At 39.1% G+C, this 19661-nt stretch overlaps 2 protein-coding genes across 6 annotated transcripts in view; both read right to left on the bottom strand.

Moving 5' to 3' along the window:
• CPSF6 (cleavage and polyadenylation specific factor 6) overlaps positions 1 to 4599 on the bottom strand; it is a 31687-nt gene extending 27088 nt beyond the window's left edge. For all 5 annotated transcript variants that reach the window (XM_064655686.1, XM_064655685.1, XM_064655684.1 and 2 more), the window contains exon 1: positions 4447 to 4599. In XM_064655686.1, the coding sequence (XP_064511756.1) occupies positions 4447 to 4506 (60 nt within the window). In that variant the 5' untranslated portion in view covers positions 4507 to 4599. The remainder of the gene's footprint in view (positions 1 to 4446) is intronic.
• Positions 1 to 19661, bottom strand: part of MDM2 (MDM2 proto-oncogene) — a 223930-nt gene that overhangs the window by 128327 nt on the left and 75942 nt on the right. The gene's annotated exons all lie outside the window — the stretch shown is intronic.

Below are 19661 nucleotides of genomic sequence, written 5' to 3' on the forward strand. Positions count from 1 at the left end.
CATGTTAAAGAGATAAAAATCTTTCTGGTCTTGATTAGCTGTCTGAACACACAAACTGAAACCCTAACAAAAAAAGAAGGCCTTTTATATTTCTAAAATAGCACGTTGGCTATGGCAGAAACATCCACCACAGTACACAAGTTTGTTTGACCATGAGATTCACATTAATTCTACAGGCCCAAATGCTCTTGGTTCTACAACTAGCACAGCACTAAAATTTAAGCAACTTGATGTCTTCTAACTAAAAGTTGCAGAGTAATTACAGAGTTACAAAGAATAACTAAAAATTCACAAGTAGTCAAAAGTATAAATTAAATATAGGTAGTATCACTGTTCAAGTTAGAACAAAGTGAAGAGGTGCCAGATAAGAAGGTCTCAAGTTTTCTTTGTAGTTTGATATTTATAAATATACAGATGTTATCTCTTTCCTGGGCCCCTTTCAGCCCTGACAAACTACAGATACTGTAATGTACTGTGCATACATTTTTTAATGCATGTAGGTCTACCAGCTTATGTTTTTCATGATCTGGACAGCCCTCCTGACTAGAAATTTATTATACCACAATGTGTCCATCCCCTCCCATGATAAGACAGTTGTCTTCCCAATATAAAGGCTGTTTTTAATAACCAGCTTTAATTGGCCATTAAATGCTAGCTTTTATTATTTATTACACAAAAAAATTTCCTGTGTTACAGACCAGAAGTCAATAGAGCAACTAACACACTCCTAAGATACTGTAGCCACAGAGTTTTCAGATAATTAGACTCTTAGTTGCTTATTCCATCTAATTCACTTATTATCCAGTTACAAAATACAAAGTCAAAACTCTTTCATTGCTAATTTGTTAGCATTTAAATATCAAACTAGAACACTACAGGCATGTTTAGACATATCCACATGTTTAGACTATTCAAGTTTACTCTTTAAGAGTATAAACAAAGCAAGCACTTTTTCCACACCATTAAAATAAGATATCCTTAAATTCTTTTGCATCCTCTTCTTGGTCAGAAAGATTTTTATAAATATATATGTGTATGATAAAAAGTTTTTTACTGTTTAATGACATGCATGAGCACATGTAGAAAAACAACACCCAAGCTTAGGAAATGCAAAGCTGATTCAGAGCATCAGAGAACTCGACAACGTGTGGCCAAATCTTCAGGGCCATAAGAAAGCCACCCTGTTTGCTGGCCAGAGTTGCAGGCAGCCTCGAGTCAGACCCAAACTGGCTCCTTATTATCTCAGTATCATGCACTAATACTCTAGGTTTTTGTGTACAAAACCACACCCTAATATTTGCTAAAGCACCCCTAATCTTACAGTGGGTCTTCTGCCATGGAGAGAACGCCAGCCTCAGCCGTTTGTATGCAGATAACAGTTGCCACAGGCAGCACAGATCTCTTTTTCTTGAAGGACAAGATGCATAAAGTCTAGGGAGATGCTCAAAGTAAAGTATGCCATAAAATACTTATTTTTTACAGGTCACAAGCAATGTGTGCAGGAAGTATTACATTTATGAGACTATCATCTCAAAATGAGACTTTAATAGAAAAGACTGCTGGACAGGGAAGCCAGCTTAAAAGAACAAAGTGAAAAATGACTCAACCAAGTTCTCAAAGAAAAAGAGAAAAAAAAGAAAGCACAATTAAAAAAAGATAAATACAACTGGTCAGAGCCAAATTGACTAAAGCTGTAAGCCCAAGGACAAAGAATACAATTATGATGAACAATAACTCAATAAAAGAGTAAGAGGCAACACTGACAGACACAGCTTTGATGAGCTCCAGATGGAATAGGAATGATGCATTTTCACTAAAAAGATCTGACTTCAAGTCAGTCAGCTCATTGCAACTAACACTAAATGCAACCCAAAGCAGTTCACTGTTGTCATCCATCTTAACCAGCTTGTAAACCCATGGCTCTGTGGTCTTTATTTCAACTTGTAACCTGTGGTTCATTTAGCACTAATCAAGCAGAACATCTCTCCCTCTGCTGGAAAAAAGGCATTAAAAATATCCCAGAATAGCCTTAAAGATGAGTATCTTGAGGCCCAGAACAAGATAAAACAACCAAGGGAAGTTTATCCAGTCACAAATCCTAAATGAAGCATTTATCATAGATGCAAACAAAAGTTTTGTCCCAGCTTGTGTGTAAGTAATTATACACTGCATATAGAAAAACAGCAAAGCTACCCAGCATATTTTTCAGTCCCTGCTACCGTAAAAACCAGCGGAAAGAGTTCCTATAGTCCAACTCAAACAAACACTAGTAAGTCACATTAATGTAGTGCAACACGATCAAAAAACAATAGTTCGCTGCTTTACAAATAAAGCTAATTTTTCTTTACAAATATGGTGTTGTGTAAAACGTTCTCTACATAAACAATAATGCAAATCACTTTCTCCCTATTTCTTAATCGTCATCTTCACCCATCCACAGGTATATAGAACTATGTTCCACCTTATCAATTTAAGCTGTCAGCTCCAAATTACAAACAGTAATTCATGAAGTTTCTAGAGGACCTATTGCAATGATGTCATGAAGAATTAAGTGGTAGTAGGTAAGGCAGCAACAACTCACCTTCTTTCATATTTGACAGAAAGAAAAGGGAAAGTGCAGAGGTGTCAATCTCTCAGAGCAAAACTTTTGTCTCAGAACGCACTCAGTTCAACAATACTACTTTAAATAGAAAGTCACAAAAATGAAATTTGGAAAAGAACAAACAGCAGTTTTTTGCAGGGGTGTGAAATAAGCAAAAAATCACAAACAACCCCCCCAAAGCAAACAAACAAACCCCTCAAAGTCAAATTGATGGAAAAGGGGAATTAGTCTCTCCTCACCTTTCTAACCTGTATTTTGCAAGGTTCACAAACCGAAGCAACAGACTGCAGAAATGCAAATGCAGCAGGAGAGCAACTGGGGCAAATACAGTGAAAAAAGCAAAAGGGTTTCCTGCCCGCTAGAATAAGCTAGACTAAATTATCACAAGGCTCTCTTCGTCTGTGCCACCATGGCTATAGAGAACATCGATAGTAACAACAGCCTGAGTAGACCAAGAGCGCGTGAGTGAAACTAACCATCCCCAACAGTTTTGTTCTGGCAGGGTCTGTCTGCACTATACTTACAGCACACAACTACTCTACTCTGAGGGCTTCTGCACATAGGAGTTTTCACAAACACCACTGGATTCAAATGAGGGGTTTTTCCCCTGAAAAACGTGATTTATTATTAGTTTTACCTACAATTGATTAAAACAAACCAAAGTTACTGTGGGTTCATTCCCATTTAAATTCATATAATGGGTCTTCAACTGTAAGGGAGAAACCTTCCCATGCAGACAAACTAAAAGCAAATCAGTCCTCTTCATCATCTCCTCTTAGTATGGCATTCTTTTATAACTTACCTTTATGAGATTACTAGTACTTCGAAATACTGTATCAATGAATATCTAAAGAATTAAAGTCTTCTGAGAGAGTTTCAAGTTGCTATCCAAATTACCTGTGAATTCCACAACCAGTTCTCTGTAGGGCAGGCAGGCATATAGCTGTGCCCTGTAAGTGCATGAAAGTGCAGTTGTTCCCGGTTATTTATGCTCTAGGGCAGGAACAAAGCAATCTAGGGCAACACAATCTGGAGAAGTGCAGGACTCGCTAACAGGACAGATGGCATGCGAAACTGATATAAACATCGACTTTCGGTAGGAAAGTTGGCACATGGCTTTTTGGGAAAGATGAGGGGTTAAAAAAAAAAGCACCATAAAAGTGGACTACTTATAATCTAGGGAAGTTTTGTTTATTTCATCTACGCTTCCTGAACAAAGTACGAGCTCGTTCTCTAAAAAAGCTTCCGCAACTTTTTAAACTGGAAGATAATAACGAATTAGGAAAAAAACCCCAAACAAAATATAAAAAGCAGGATAGTTTCTCCGGGGCTGCAAAATAAAGCCGCTCTAGTTCCGCCTCCCCCGCAAAGCGCGGCCGAGAAACAGCCACCGCTCGGCGGCCTTTTGATTCATGTGCGAACAATGGCAGCGCTTCCCCTCCGCCACGGCCGGGAAGGGGCCGCTCTCCCACCGCATCCGGGAGGGTCCCGTCGCCGAGCCGCCGCGGGAGAGCCCTCTGGAGCGGCCCCTGAGAAGGAAGGGAGGGCGGGAGGCAGGAAGAGAGAAAGGCGGGGAGGGAGGGAAGGCGCTCAGCCCCGGCGCGCCCAGCCCGCCAAAGCCGGCCCTGAGCGCGGCCGGGCGCGCTCCCCGCCCCGCGGGCCCGACCCCGGCCCCGCGGCCTGCCCGTGAGGCCGCGCCCGCCCCGGCCCCGCGCTCGGCGGGAGCGCCCGAACAATGGCGGCGGCGCGGCCGCCGCGCTGAGGGCCCTGCAGGCGGCGCGGCAGCGAAGGCGGGCGAGGGCAGCGGGCGGAGAGGAGGGGCCGCGCCCGCCGGCCGCGCGTACCTGGTTGAACTCCTCGCCCACATCGGCGTAGATGTCGATGTGGTCCACGCCGTCCGCCATGGTCCCGCCCGGGGCCGCCGCCTGCCGCGCCCGGCTCCCGAGCCGCCGCCGGGAGGGGAGGGAGCGGGAGGCAGAGCGGGGCGTCACTTCCGCGGCGGCGCGGCCGGGCTTCCGCCGGCGCCGGGGCTGCGGGGGCCGGGCCGCCCCTCCCGCCCCGCCCCGGGCTGCCAGCGGCTCCCTGCCCGCTGGGCCGGGCCTGCTGTGGCCTGGGGGGCTCAGCTGCCCCGGGGGACCCGGCTGATGGCAGCGCTGGTGGGCGCCGGGCCATGTTGCACAGTGCCCGGGCTCCCGGGAACGCTGCTCCAGCAGAGGGAACGCGCGTTTGCTGCTCCACAGCCGAGGGCTGTAGTGAACGTCTGGAAAATGAAGCGCCTTCACTCCAGGGATTCGCAGGCTGGGCTCCGGAGTGCAGTAAAACGTGCGGAGAGGACGCAAGCACATGGTGCTGGGTTTAGCCAGACTAATACTGTGCTACTGCAGAGCTCACTTTTTTACATCACAAAGTGAAGATAATTAGTGTAAAATCTAGAGTTGTTCTTTTCTTTCTGTGTTAGGTTTTTTGTTGGGGGTTTTTTGGTTATGCATTTGGAACAGCTAACGTTGCAAAGAGAGCTTCAAATTAATTTTGATGAATGTGCCTATTACCTAGACCCATGTTTAAGCTCCAGGCAATTTTGAAAAGCAGCATCTCATGGTACATGAAGCTCAGTGCACATAATGCTCTACATAATGGATTGTGTTCCGCTTTGTACATGATGTTGCACATCCAAAACTAAAGCTGTTTTTTTTTTTTATTTTATCACAAATTGACAATAAGAAGATTGCGTTTCTCAAACTGAATAAAAATAATGTAAAAAATCACTGCAATGAATAAAAATGCTAACTGTTATTTTTAGCTTGACTAAAATTTTTTTCATGACTGGGAGTACTTCACAGTTCCTGGGTCAGCATCCAAACTGCCCTGACTTCATGTTGGGTCCAGGACTCGTGTGCAGACCATTCTATCTTGCTATTCCTACATTGAAGTCTCCATTAAAAAGAAATACGACCATACCAGAAAATAGCTAAAAAATCAGAGATCCCAAAACAAAGGTTGTGTCATGGAGTATACCTGCTGACGATCTAGATATATTTCAGGTGTGGAGACACTTGGGTTATTCCTGGGGTTCTTACTCAACTTGTGACACATTAAATTTACTAGCTGCAGATCTCTTGTATCATTCCTGCTGTTAATTCCAGAAAACAGAAACACTGTAATTGAGGGTCTTTTTCAGCTCTGTTGGAGTCTCCTATATCTCAGCACATCGTGAACCCTTTGGAAAAGTTCAGAGTATCATCTAAAAAAAAAAAAAACCAACAACAAAACATTTTAGAGATGATAGTTAGGAACAAACAAATAAAAAGTCTTAATTTAACTTTTAGTGTTGACTGCAATTATGATTTACAGTACTGTATTTGATCACAGGTTAAAAGTACATGTTGAAATCTATGATGTGCAAGTCATTGGTGAATGAAATGATTGATTGGTTTTGCAAGGAAGATTCACTTTTCCTCTGGATTTCCCAGTCCATAGAGGTACTGGTCAACTATTGAGATCTAATTGGGTTTGCATATTTGCTTAATGACAAACTGATTTAGTGACTAGTCTTCTACAGAACAAAATGAAGCATTGTGAAGTTAACGCTTCTGGCCATGCTAAATAAAGTTACTGAAATCAAGACAACTTAACCCTTGCTATCTTAATGATCAGATAAACATTCACAGGAGATAATAAGTTGTGTGCAGTTGAATGTTTTATATGTGTCTGAATATTATGCAGAGATGGTTATGATGTTTAAAAGGGCAAGGAAATTAAATATGAATGAAAAAGTCAGTATCATCACCTCAGAAACCACTTCAGGGATCACCACTAGCATCTGAAGGATCCCACCCGTGGCCTTTGAAGAGGCAGGAAAAGGCATCAGCCTCTGCTTTGCTCTTCAAGATAATGAAGGGTGATCAATGAAGCCTTGGACCCCCTCATGCTATGTTTCATGTTCAGGGGGCTTTTCCACTTTGGAGCCTTTCTAAATACTTTGACTTGCTAGATTTATTGTCCACAGTCATTTACAGAATAGGCTATGATCATTTTTAGTCTTGTATTCATGTTATTAAGCAAATTATGTAAACAATGGAGGAGACAATATTATGCAAGCTGTTCTATTTCTCTTCTGTTGTGTTTTCATTCTTTTCATGAGTAGGCTTACTAAATATGTCTTTGTCTTTCTTGTGATCATCAATAGCTTCTTTGAGAACTATTGTGCCTCCATGGAGCAACTTCAGAATTATCTACTTCAGTGAAAATGTTAATGCTTTATGTTTTGTACACATCAAAATTATTTAGACCATATGCTGCCTACCTTCACCCAGTAAAATTCAGAAGGCTGAGGTGAAGCAGAGACTGAAATGGAAATGTGATCATGAGATAAAAAGTTGTCAGCAGTACAACTTGGTCTGGGAGAAGAGTCCTCATGAGTTTTGTTGGGCAAAAGTCACTGGTCCTGAAGTAATTACACACCTTCCAAACCCATAGCCCATCATGGAAACAAATGGCAGCAGATGAACTAGTGCCTTCCATCAGTTTTTCCTTCACACTCTGGAATATTCTTTAATTTGACAACAGCTGGAGCTCCCTTGATACCAAAAATAGGGGGCAAAAGGGACAGAAGAAGCTCTACATAAGAAAACAGCCTGTAAGTTAGGTCGCTGTTTCTCATGGATCCACAAGAGCCTATTTATTTGTATATTATTCCTTTGGTCTCTTGTGCTGTTAATGATGCAAATTCAAATATAATCCTCATTTTGAACATAAAAGCAGCAGCTGGTGCTCTGAGGACCTTGTGATGCATGTCTTGTTAGCCTATAGACCTCTTCATACCTTCCACTCCAAAGCCTTTCAGAGCCTTTTCTGCTAGGATGTTCCTGCTGCAAGAAAAAGGGGAGGAGAATGCTTTTCCGACCTCTTTGTATTGTACATGATTACCTCAAAATACATTTAAATATATTAATTTAGAGTGGCAGAACCACTTTCAGCATAGCAGGGGTCTTAAACATCAATCTATTTTTGCTGATATCAACACAGCAAAAATATATATTTATATTTTTTCTTTTAATTTTCCAGAATTTCCCTAAAGAAGCAAGACTGAGAATGGTAAAGGAATTTTCATATGAACTTTTTATTTCATTATCAGAATAAACTGTTCATGCAGTAATGTTTAGACAACAAAGTGAAAAGATAAGATATAAAAAAAAGCTGTGTTAATCAGGATAGTACTCAAAATCAGAAGAGGCCTCAGCTTAGTTGAGAACTGCAATATATGTTTTGTTATATAAACTTATGTCCTAGCTATGTTACTCCAAATGCATTGAACATGTTTTATTTAGTTAGTTGTAGTCTTGAAGGTTTTGGTCTTTTCAAAGCTGCCTGGAGCCATTCTGCATGCTCTTTTATTGTTTATCTCTCAGTAAAATAATCCAAATGATAAAAGTCTTAACACACTACACTGTAAGAAACCATCTTTTCCACTGAAATCCCTCAGTTTATAAAATTGCAGAGACAACAAGGGAGAAGAAATATTGTATTTCAAACGAGGTGGCAAATAGGCACAAATCTGCATAATTGCTTTCAGAGGCCAAAATGCCAAGTTTTATTAACTTTAATGTAACTGAAGGCTGACAAGAAAAGAGGCAATCATGTTCCCATTCCCAGCGTGTGCTGGGAAAGAGGGAATATTACCTCATCTTTTGGTTGTGGCTCACAGTTAGACTGGATTAAGTGTAACATGAAGCTGCATCCAGAGGGCATCTACAAGAACTCCTACTGACACAGCAATTGTAGGAAAATAGCTGGCATTATTCATCACTTGCCCAGAGTTGTCTTTTTATAGGTATTCAATTATTCGGGGCTCATACATGTGAGCATTGTGTTCCATCTTTCTCCCCTCTCCACCTCCCACCCATATCTGCCTGTCATTCTGCTCATTCTCTTGGTTCAGCTGTTCACAGTCTGGTTCAGAGCCAGGCTGAAAATTATGGTTAATCAGTATATGATTTGCAAATGGCATGGATATTCTAACCCTCAAGCAGGAAGGTGTATTGGAGCAGGAAAGTATAGGGCAAGAGGTGATAATAAATTCAATTGCCCCATTTGAATCCACTTTCACATGAGCTGCTAATCAGAAGGCTCAGTTAACTTCAGAAAAAGTATGAAACTGAATTTTCAGCCTTATATCGCACCCTATTTTTAATAGCTTCTCTTTCCCTTGTTTAAAAACCTTTCTCCAAAATTTCATTTTTACCCTTATGATCATCACTAATCTATTTTTTTTTTGCAATACTTTTCTACAGTTAATCTCCTCTTCTAAATTGACTGAAACCTCCTAAACATGTTAAGTGCATTAAACAGATCTTTCTTTTTCTGAATGGGCTACATGCAAAGGAAGGGACTATAAACAAAGGAACAGCACTATCAAAATCACTTTCAGATGTTTTTTGATTTTTTGAAGAATTCAAGCTTTGGAATAGCTTCATTACATAGTTTCTGTTTAACTGTGTTATCAGGAGTCACTCTGAATTTGAAAAAAATCTTCAATGCTCACTCATGTATTGCACCTGCCTTAGCACTTTGAGCACAGGCTGATACAACACATTTCTCCAGGCTTCCTTTCTTTCAAGCTTAGCTATTTAGAGATTCAGTTTAAGACAAGATAATACTCCTCCATGATATTCAGTTTTGATTTTTTTGAACCTGTACATTTTAAACTTCCAGATTTCAGGAGGGGCAATATCTATCGTTACTTAAAAAAGCAGAATTAGTCTGGAACTGGAAAGCAATGTATCTTATTCAAATAGTATTCCAACCATCTCACTCTGGCCCTCATCCATGTTTCTGCAGCTCTGCTGAGGGATGTCCGTGTCAGCATTTAACAATGGTCAGAAGGGACATGCCCATGTCTGTCCCCTCTGGGAGCTCATCATTTCTGCTATAGGGATGGTGTAGCACCAACCCCTATCCTGCTGCGAGCCCCAGAAGGGCTGGGTTTCTCACTTGTATCACTGAGATTTTGAGGAGGGGGTGTCCCATTTGTACCTCTGAGATTTTCAGCAGTGGCTGTGCTGAGGTATAGCAGGCAGGTGCAGTGGGACAGGCTGCACCAGGCACCTTTGCAGAATTGCAATAGGGAACATGGATCACTCTCATCTGCAGCTCTCCTAGGGACCACCCTGCCTGCAGAAACAGTGGAGAGGAATGGCGTTTCAGGGTTTCCTTCCAACAATCCCAAAGAGTGCCCGGGTCATGAGGCTGCATCGATAACCAGGAGGTTTCATCTTGAGGATACTGCAGAATAAATAACTGCTGTAAGTCCAGCTTCTTGCTGCCCTACAATTCAGGGGCTCACCCCAGAGGAGGAGCCATTAACTGCTGCCCACATCATAAATCACAGTTATGTGTGCACTGATTACAGCTGTTACAGAACAGAGGTTTAGATTTCAACACCGCAAGGGGAAGCAAATAAGCAGAATGTGAATTGATGAAAACCATGTGCACTGGTGAGCTGACACCACCAGGCTTACTGTCAGAATACTTGTCTGTCATAGTGCAAAGCTGTGGTTTTCAAGGCCATTCGCAAGGAGACCTTCAGCATTGTTTTCATGGGTCTAAATAGAACATGCTTTTGCTGTTAACAGCTTACTGGCAGAAAAGTATTCCTTATTCTCAACGAGGTTATTTCTCTAGGAATTTTAACAGTGTTTTAGGAATAAATAATTTTCATATGTAATAATTGAATTCTGATTTGTAGACTCTTAGTCTGAATTAGTTTTAGCCCAACTTCATTATGTGTTACAGAAAATACACAAAACACTCCTAAATATTTGCATTTTTCCAACACTTTAAATCTGAGTTTATTATATAACTTACAAATGTTATAATATATTCCTTAACTCTCCATCTGTAAGTTAGGTAAGAATACCATGGTATTTATTTTAATCAAAAGGAGACATTTGAACTCAAATTTGCAAAACACCTACTGAATTTGTGATAATCTGACATCTAGAGTGCCAGTCAGTGCAGTATTAGCAGTAGTCAGTAAACACCGGTGAAATTTAGCATCTTTATGTATTTGAGTTGCTCAGAATGAATGGACATTTCAAAAAAAAACATTGATTTTCTATTCCTGCAGGTGTGAGGTCATAAGATATCATCACTAAAGCAAAAAAAAAAAAAAGACCTAGAAAATTTTAGAAATATTGGAAGAACACCTCAATCAATGAAAACAATCACAAAAACCCCCATGTAATTTAACTAATTTAGAGTGGAAGTAACTCTAAATAAACTCTAAACAGGAATAAACTCCTGGTTTGTGTTTGGAATTCATTTGGAATAACTGAAGATGAGCAAACTAGGAAAACAGATGGGAATCTATTAGAATCATTACAAGTAATATCTTAATATTAATCTGATACTTTATTACAAGAGAAAAGAAACAGTGTCTATAACTGGAACTTTCGTTTTTATGTGTGTCTTTATTCTTTTTGCTTGTTTTCAAATAGAAATATATTTTTTTATTATGAACTGAGCACATACATATGAGGAACAATGGAGAATTTCCCAAACAAAAATTTTAAAAAATGTATCTATGTTTCAGATAGAAGTTACGTCCCTGTCAGACATTTTGCATTGAATTAAAAATCATTAAAATCATTAAAAATACATGAAAGAATAAAAAAAAAAGAGGAAGAAAAGCAAGAGAGATCAGAAAATGTGGGGTTTGTCAGCCAGATATAAAATTACTCTAATGGCTGTTTCTATGGCAACTAAAAATGAATGGCTTTGAAACCAAACTTGGTTCTTTTTTTTTTTAGCAGGGACAGTAATGTTGCTGTCTACTGGCACAGACTACAAATAATCTTCTCTGTCCCAAACTTGAACATGTAAAGATTCAGTATCACCATCACATAATTTCACACAGATTAACTGCAACAACTTTTAATTACAGAGACTGCATCCCTAATAGAGTCTCAGCTGCTCTGCCCTGAGCAGTAAACCAGAGCCCTGATCCATGTGTTTTCCGAACTAAGGCCCACCAGTGCTCATCCATTTTTTACGTATGCCAAAACCAACTCAGCAGCTTTTAACTCCTTGGAATTACAAAACCTTTCATTAAGAGAAGTTTATTACACATCACTGCTCTGAGATTTGCAATGTCCTTCCAAGACTAGTTGAAGTCCTCCAAGCACTTCAAGTGGAGACTGCCACGGGAGGAAGGGAAGCTTTGCTTCTGAAACCCCTCCTTCTCCTGCCTGAACCTCCCTTCTGTGCATTGGCAGGTTCATGATACTGTTCAATCCAAAATGTCCCTGGCTGGACAGGATGGATAAGACTTGGTTAATTCTGGGTCCCTCTGTCCTACACAATCCCCACTCATCAATGCCCTTCCTGCCCGTGTTATCACAGTGCATGCAACACATGCTCTCTGCTTCATGCAATAAAAAACCTCTCCTGGTAAGATGTAACGTGGCCACGCCATTCTCTCAGACTCTTTGAACTGAGAAAAAGCAGACAAAAGAGTAATTATGACTTGGGCCACAATGGTACTATATGTGAACTGTATAACACCAAGGGCTGGCTGTTTTGTGGAGAGGAAGAAGCCATTCTCCAGAGGTGACTGGCTGTAAAGAAAGTAGCTACAAGTCCCTCTGCACTGCTTGGCACTCTCTTAATTAGCAATAAAGTCCTAACTTGTGTAAACTGTGATGAACTCGGTCAGAGCAGTAATCTGGCTCAAAATGACCATGGTAAAAAGAATAAAGCTGACATGAGGCTGTAGAAGCCTTTGTGGGAGCAGATGGGAGTGCTGGAACTGCATGTACAAGGGTTGGGGAAGGGCAGGGTGACCTCTTTCAGTGGTAATTCTGGTTTATGCCAGTTCCAAACAACTGTGAAAATAAGGCTTTGGTTAGTACCTTAGCTTGTCTTCTATTAAAGTTTTGTTGGTTTTCCTCTCCCCCCAGAAGTTCTGGTGCTATATCTAGTGAAAAATAGCTTTCTTTTTTTTTTTTTTTTTCCCAGCTATATGTACTGTAAATGTGTTGGAAAAAGGACTTTCAAAGAGGAGGGCTTTCAAGAAGTAACATATTTTCACACCAGCTTACTAAAATGCCCAGTGTCAAACTCAACTGGCTGATAGGGAATTAAATCCTTAGGAAGCCCCATCTGGGACACAACTGACTTGCACCAGTATTTATATGAGATGACCTCTCAGTGAACTACAGTGTCATGTGTTTTGTTAAGGTTTGTTTTCCATTCCTCAATAAAACTTCCAACAGGGGAATTATTTACAGTACAAGAAAAAAGGAGCAGGGCATACAATACAGTTCACCGGAAAGAGGGAATTAACCAGCTGTAAATCTCCGCTGCCTTTGCAGTGCAACTGTCAGCTGCAAAAAGGTCTGAGGAATCAGCAGAAAGGATAGGCTAGTTTGAAAAGTAGGTAGCAAAAAGAAGAGAGCCCTGTCAGTCTAAGAAACAAAGCAGTATAGTACTGCATTTAATTAGATGTTCAATGACACAACCAGGTGCATTTTAGATGTGAATTTCCCTGACTTTGGAAGCAAAGGTTTTGATGAAAATCTGCAGGTCAATAAATTAGTGGATGTAGTCTGGAGCATGAACAGAAATTATAGACTACAGAAGCTCACTCACTTTTCAGGGTGATAGTTTCTTTCTTTGCACCTAGAAAATGAAAGCCTCATACAGAAATAGTTTTTACTTCATAGTGGTATGTGATGTAGTTATGCATTTGCATCAGAGAGTCTCTGGAGCAGAATTACTTCTGGTTTAATAAACATGTAGAAAAATGAGATGATTGCATATCATTAACTACTCTGCAGGGCTGTCCAGACTGCAGGAGCACAATGAACATATGGGCTGCAAAACTGTGAGCTGTGTGTCGATTGTCACTGTCCTAAGAGCTGGTTATGCCCCAGTTGTGATATCAACATTCCAGAAAGATCTTTGAAGGCTACTCTATATCTATCTGTGCCTTGCTTGAATTGGGGGAACTACCTCTTACTATCATCTATCCATTCAGCATGTTTCAGTTATCTACAAAAAGACAAGGTTTTCATGCCCGGTTCTATCTTTGAGATTGGAATGTTAATGTCCTGTGATATTTTACATATGTTCATTTACTGGGGCATTGGGATCTACATGTTTGGAAACCTACAGCTTTGCATCCCTGCTCTAGCAGATGGGCACAAAATTCAACTCTGTGGCATCTTTTTGGAGAGGGAGATAGTTAAGATTAGCAGAAAGTACATTTAATAAAGCTGAGAACAGAAAAAATCCTTCCTGGACCAGAATGGTTCATCTCTCAGGCTATCCACTTCAGCATCTACACTCTTAAAAGTTCTAAAGGAAGCTGTGAACACTGCAAACTTGGCATGTACCAGAAAACCCAACAGCAGGAAAATTTTCTTCCATTTTCAGTATCTAAAGCCTGGCTTTCTTAGCTATCCTGAGCTCTGAAGCAAGAGTTATACACCCTCAAAAGTCTTCATTGTAGTTTGTAGGTCTGTCTGGTTTCTTAAAAGTATATTCTAACTTTGCTGTTTTAACTCTGAATGTCCCTTCATTTATGTTAATATCTGACACAATTTTGCGTGCTTTTAAACTCATAGCTTGATTTTATTACAGTTATGGTGGAATATAATTGTACATCTCAGAAGAGGGAAATTTTATAAAAGATCTGGACTCTCTGTGGCTGTTAGTACAGTAGATGGCACTGTAACTTAAGTCAAATGAGCAAGTCAGCTGAACTGGGGATCTAACAAACCTCTAAATAAGATCCTTTGTGCATTTTTAAAGAACATTCCAACAAAGTAAGTAAGGATCAGGCCTTCGGCATGCATCTGTGTGGTTGCCAAATTCCAGTTTTAGATTTTTCAGGTCAAATTGTTTCCTTAGGAAAACTCTGAATCATGCATTTACATAATAGTTTTTTCATCTGCTTGCATTTCTCCACTCAGAGAGGGTTTTTTGTAACTTTTAATATTTCACCTGAAAACACATGCATCTTGTTTTCTTGATTAATTTCTGTTACAATCTTTGGTTTACTATCAGCAACATACAACATAATAATCTAAACTTGCTATCTTGTTACTATTAACTGAAACAATCATGTCTTGCTATAAACTAGGAGGATCCCATCCTGGAATGATACTGCCTGTACTTGGTATTTGCACATTAATATCTGAGCTAAAATTGTATATCTGACTCAGTATCCCTAATATTAGAGCACCCCAAAATGATTTACTAATTGTACTCTCATAATATCCCATGAGGCAGGATAGCAATGTTATTCATATTTCCAAATAGAAAATCAAAGAACAGAGAGATCAAGTAACTTCACCTCAGTCACACAGGGACTATGCTAGAATGGAGGCTTGCATTATATATAGAATAAATTTATACCTCAGGTATACAAAGAGCACATTTTTGTTCTCTGTATCCCATTTGAAGTAAATAGTTCACATTCCTCTACACTGGTATTTAGGTTATTCTGGTGTTTTGCAGAATGAAGGCTTGGTCTGAAGTGAGTCTTGCGGTGAAGCCATATATACTTTGGAAAAGGCCTTAAATACTGGATATCTGAAATAAAGATGGTTACTTTAGACAAACCTAAGGCATTTGTAGCTGTTACTAAGCCTCTTTCCTGTTACTAAACTTCTTTATGGTGTATTGAGAAAAATCACAGAGCTGTAAATAAATCAATTTTCTGGCCTGATAATGCATTTAAAAGACAAGTTGAATCTCTCCAAGAAGCAGAGAAAGAATTCCACAAGACAGCATGAGAGATGTAAACTCTCCTATGATATATCATTTTATTGTCCAGTTATACTGAAATGCAACTGTGGCAGCTACTGCATTCCATGAGGGTCATCACTTTCTTCAAGATAATTTTGGATATGTATGGACTACTGTTTCTTCAGTAATACACAGACAAGATAAGACCAGATCTTGACCTGTAAGGTTTGGGGGTTTTTTATTATTCAAAAAGAAGCGGAGAAAGGACTCTGGTATTTTTCATTATATTTCATTGGCGTCTCTATGTCTTTATGCATCAGTTCAATTATGCTGCTGATAGTACTTCCTCTAATGCAAGGACATATTTTTCTAGTATAAAAAAAAGAATTTCAAGACAACAGCAGCTGAATCTGAAAGTCAGGGAGAATAAGATATTGCTGCCTTAGGAGTACTATTCACTTGGTAAAGGGCTCACAAAGCCTTTCCAAACACTAAATCTTCTGTGATTCAAGTTTGCACTAGGGTACACTAGATTGCCAGAATAAAAGCAGATGCAAATAAGGAAATCCTCAGAACTGTTACTCATAATGTATTTTTTTTCATAAGACCAATTTTCTTTTCTTACCTTGACACATAAACAATCATACAGGAAACCTCAAGTGAGCAACTAGTCAAGATATATTTTGACACAATAAATGACTCAGCCTGGGTAAGACAAACATTTGAAACAGTAAAAGAGTGAACCTAAGTAAGTAAGTGCAAATTGTAGGCATAGGGTTTTTTTCCAAAAAGAGCAGCTACCAAGGACTATTTTAAAATAAAAAATTACAATACAAATATGTTCTTATAATAGTGGTTATATTAATTTTATAAGTATAATTATTCTTTTCATCTGCCCGTAACAGATTTGCAAATTAAAATAAGCTTGCCATGTATGTACTCAATCTACTGTTAGATTCTACTTTGCCAGAACTTTATTTCTTTATTTTCCTTTATTTCTTGCACACCTACTGTGAGGCTATGAAAAAACTTGAAAAAAATCATTCACTACCAACTCCATATCAGTAGGCAGTGCAACTCTCTGCTTTTGACCCCTTGAAGATTCTGTGATGACTCAGATGAATAACTTTACTTATGGGAGTATTAATTTTAAAATGCTTATATCATTTTTTTTAAACATATTATTTGCACGTATCCTTTCTAACGCCTCAAAACTCGCATTGCTCTGTATTTCCTAAAAAAGAAACTCACAAAGACACTGCCGATCCCTGATCTTTACTTGCTTCTTCAGCTTTCTCATCATCTAGGGCTGGAAAAAATTTGTCCTATATGCCTCTTTTCAGGAATGTAACACTTATGCACAGCTGGTATTAAATTGAAGCCTTATGACTTAAAATGTTGTCCAAAAGCTGAATTTGTGTACTGAGCTGCTACACACTCAGACTCAGTTTTATCCTGATTATAGGTGAAACTTTCTACCTATATGATCAGGAAAATGTGTCCCATAGATCACAATGAAAATTGTTATACTTCCTATTAGGGAGAGCAAACACATTTTTGCATACAGTCAAAGATGTGTCTTAACCTAGATTTAATTTTTTTGTAAAGTAAAAGATATTCTAGGTGTTTTATATTGCACTTAGCGCACTTATCATAAACATTGAGTTTATAATAATTCTTTCATTTCACATATTACCTGACTTGTGACCATATTGACCATGACTGACTTGGGAGTTACTGGCATTTTTTGTTAATTTTTCTTAAATTTTTGAGGGGAATTCAATATTTAAGTGTGGAGTAGCTGACTGGTTTCTTGCAGGCGTGTTGATATTGCACTTGTTATGATGAATTTAACAGCCATAAGCCAAATGAAGCACATTCACTTAAGAAAAAAGCTTCAGAAATGAAAAGGAACAGAGGGAAGACTTCAGTGTGACATTTTCATTTGAAGACAGCAGTAATGGGCAATCATGTGGTTTCTTGCATTTGTAATTCTTGGTGGTGTGCCAAAGTTATCAGAGTTGTCAACTGTTTTTTTCTTTCCCAACTTCAAAAGCATCTCCCAATTCCTCAGCAAACTCTTTAGCGTTAAGTGAAACTAACACACTGCTTGTATTTTCTGAGAGGAGGAAAAATGTCAAAATATTTATCTTAGAAACAAAATATTGCCCTGTACACAAGTTGTTGGGACAACAGGAAACTTGGCTGGAAAAGGGTGGCAATTATGTAAAAAAGACATATGACTTACACAGTTCTCTGCACTGGAGTCAAATACCCAAGTAAATTAACAATTCTTCTGGTTCTGCCTTACACCATGTCATTTTAGTGCTTATGGTGATGAATATGGGAAGAACATTAGGGAGAAATATTCTGAAAAAATAGCGAACCTTTATGTTTACTTTCAGATATTTTAGGTAATGCTTTTCTGACTTAAAAGAATAGGTGTGAGTTTTTAATTATTAGTTGGATCTCAGAATAGGCTAAGTATCAGGTAAACAGATGGGGAATCTTAAAAAATCCCTAGAAACTATTATAATTGTTCTGATGATTTAGCAGAAGCTTTTGAAACTCATGCAAACCTCAGGAAGCTAAAGAGCTTCTTGGTGAGATGACAGACACAAATGGTTGATTAAATCTCACAGATGAATAGAAGGGCAACTTTTGCAGAAGGTAAGTGGTTGCTCTTACGGTTACAGCAGAGTCTTTGAGTTTCTTAAATGAGCTTTTGTTGTATTCCATGCTCGCAAGGGGAATGCTTAATGTGGATAATCTCTCTAATCAGTGTGCAATCTGAAAGTTTATTTTTTCTGGGAAGGTCACTGCAAAAGCTCTTGAGAGAGAGGATGAAAAGGGTGTGAACTCTGAGTAGCTGTAAACCGAAGGGGTAGAAAAATCCTGTCCTTGTAGGGTGGTGGGAAGGAACAAAAGAAGAAGTATTAACCTGAGAACAGTGGGGAATACAGCAAACTTTACAATAGGCATGGAATGATTTTGTAAGGGAATCAGTGGGACTTGTATGCTATCTGCCTCTATAGCCGGCAACAGAGACTCTCAGGACAGAAACAGACACTTTTGGGGAAAGATACCACCAGATGCTGTTTTGTCTCTCTTGCATTCATAGTTCTTTTGTCTATTCTTATTTACCTCTGGCCTACACCCTCTACTTTTACCCTTCTGTGTGTGAACAGGTACATCTCTACTCTAAAAGTGCCCTTAGTCCTATATAGTGGGAGCTTGTAATTATGCTAACTGAGAAGACTGAAATGTTTTCCCTACACATTTCAGGCTGGGACAGGGGGAAGATAAATTTCATGTGTATTTTTAAATATATCTTGTAAAAATATTTACACTATGTGCACTGTTAGTTGAAATAGTTAAAATTATCACAAACATTGTAACTTCAAGGAAAACAAGGATAGTGTATTGATTTCATTGGTTTACACAACCAGGACTTACAATGTAGCAGTGTATAGATTATCTAATATTTTTCCCCAAAGCCACTGAAAAACCAATATTTTATATCTCTGTATCTATCCACTACATGGTCCTAGAAACACAGGATTACACAGTAACAGAAACACACCACATGGTGTATGCCAGTGTGCCAATATTTTTCTTCAGGAAAATGTACAGGTCTGAAACATGCAAGGCTTCATGTCAATATTTCAAAATGTTCATACCAGAATTCCTGAATTATGTTTTTAAACTGTGCTGTATGTGTGTAAGTCTGTATACTTATGGAAGGATGAAGAGAAGGCAGAGGACTGCTGATTAAACAGAGTGCCTCAAAAATGCCCAGCTGGCTAACATCCAAACCAGATTAATGTCTAAAAAAGGCTATAGTTTGTATTGAGGTATTTTATGATATGTATGTATGATATGGATTTCATGATATGTAATACAAGAAACATCTGTGGCTTCAGCCAGCTTCTCATGAAAGAAAGTTCTGATTACAAAGCTGTCACAGCAGTCTAATGCTAATCTTTATACTTAATGGAAATTTCAAGGAGAGGAGAACACTGAACAGTTCTCACTCTCTGGAGCTGGGAAGCGATGTGAATCGCAACCCTTCAAAACCCCAGAGACAGAACGTAATGATTCATGAGATTAGTTTAAAAATAGGAGGGTTAAAAATAGTGAAAGTTCCTTTTGTTGGTATGCTAGTTTAAATCCATATAGTTAACATTTTCTGACTACACAGACCTGAAATCTATTGAAAAATGCAACTACTTTAAAAGTATATAAATAGCAACTGAGGCCATTGTATAATCCAATGAAACTATGAACTTGGCTTTACAATGATGAACAG

Source organism: Pseudopipra pipra, chromosome 5 (genome assembly GCF_036250125.1).
Source record: "Pseudopipra pipra isolate bDixPip1 chromosome 5, bDixPip1.hap1, whole genome shotgun sequence".
NCBI lineage: Eukaryota > Metazoa > Chordata > Aves > Passeriformes > Pipridae > Pseudopipra > Pseudopipra pipra.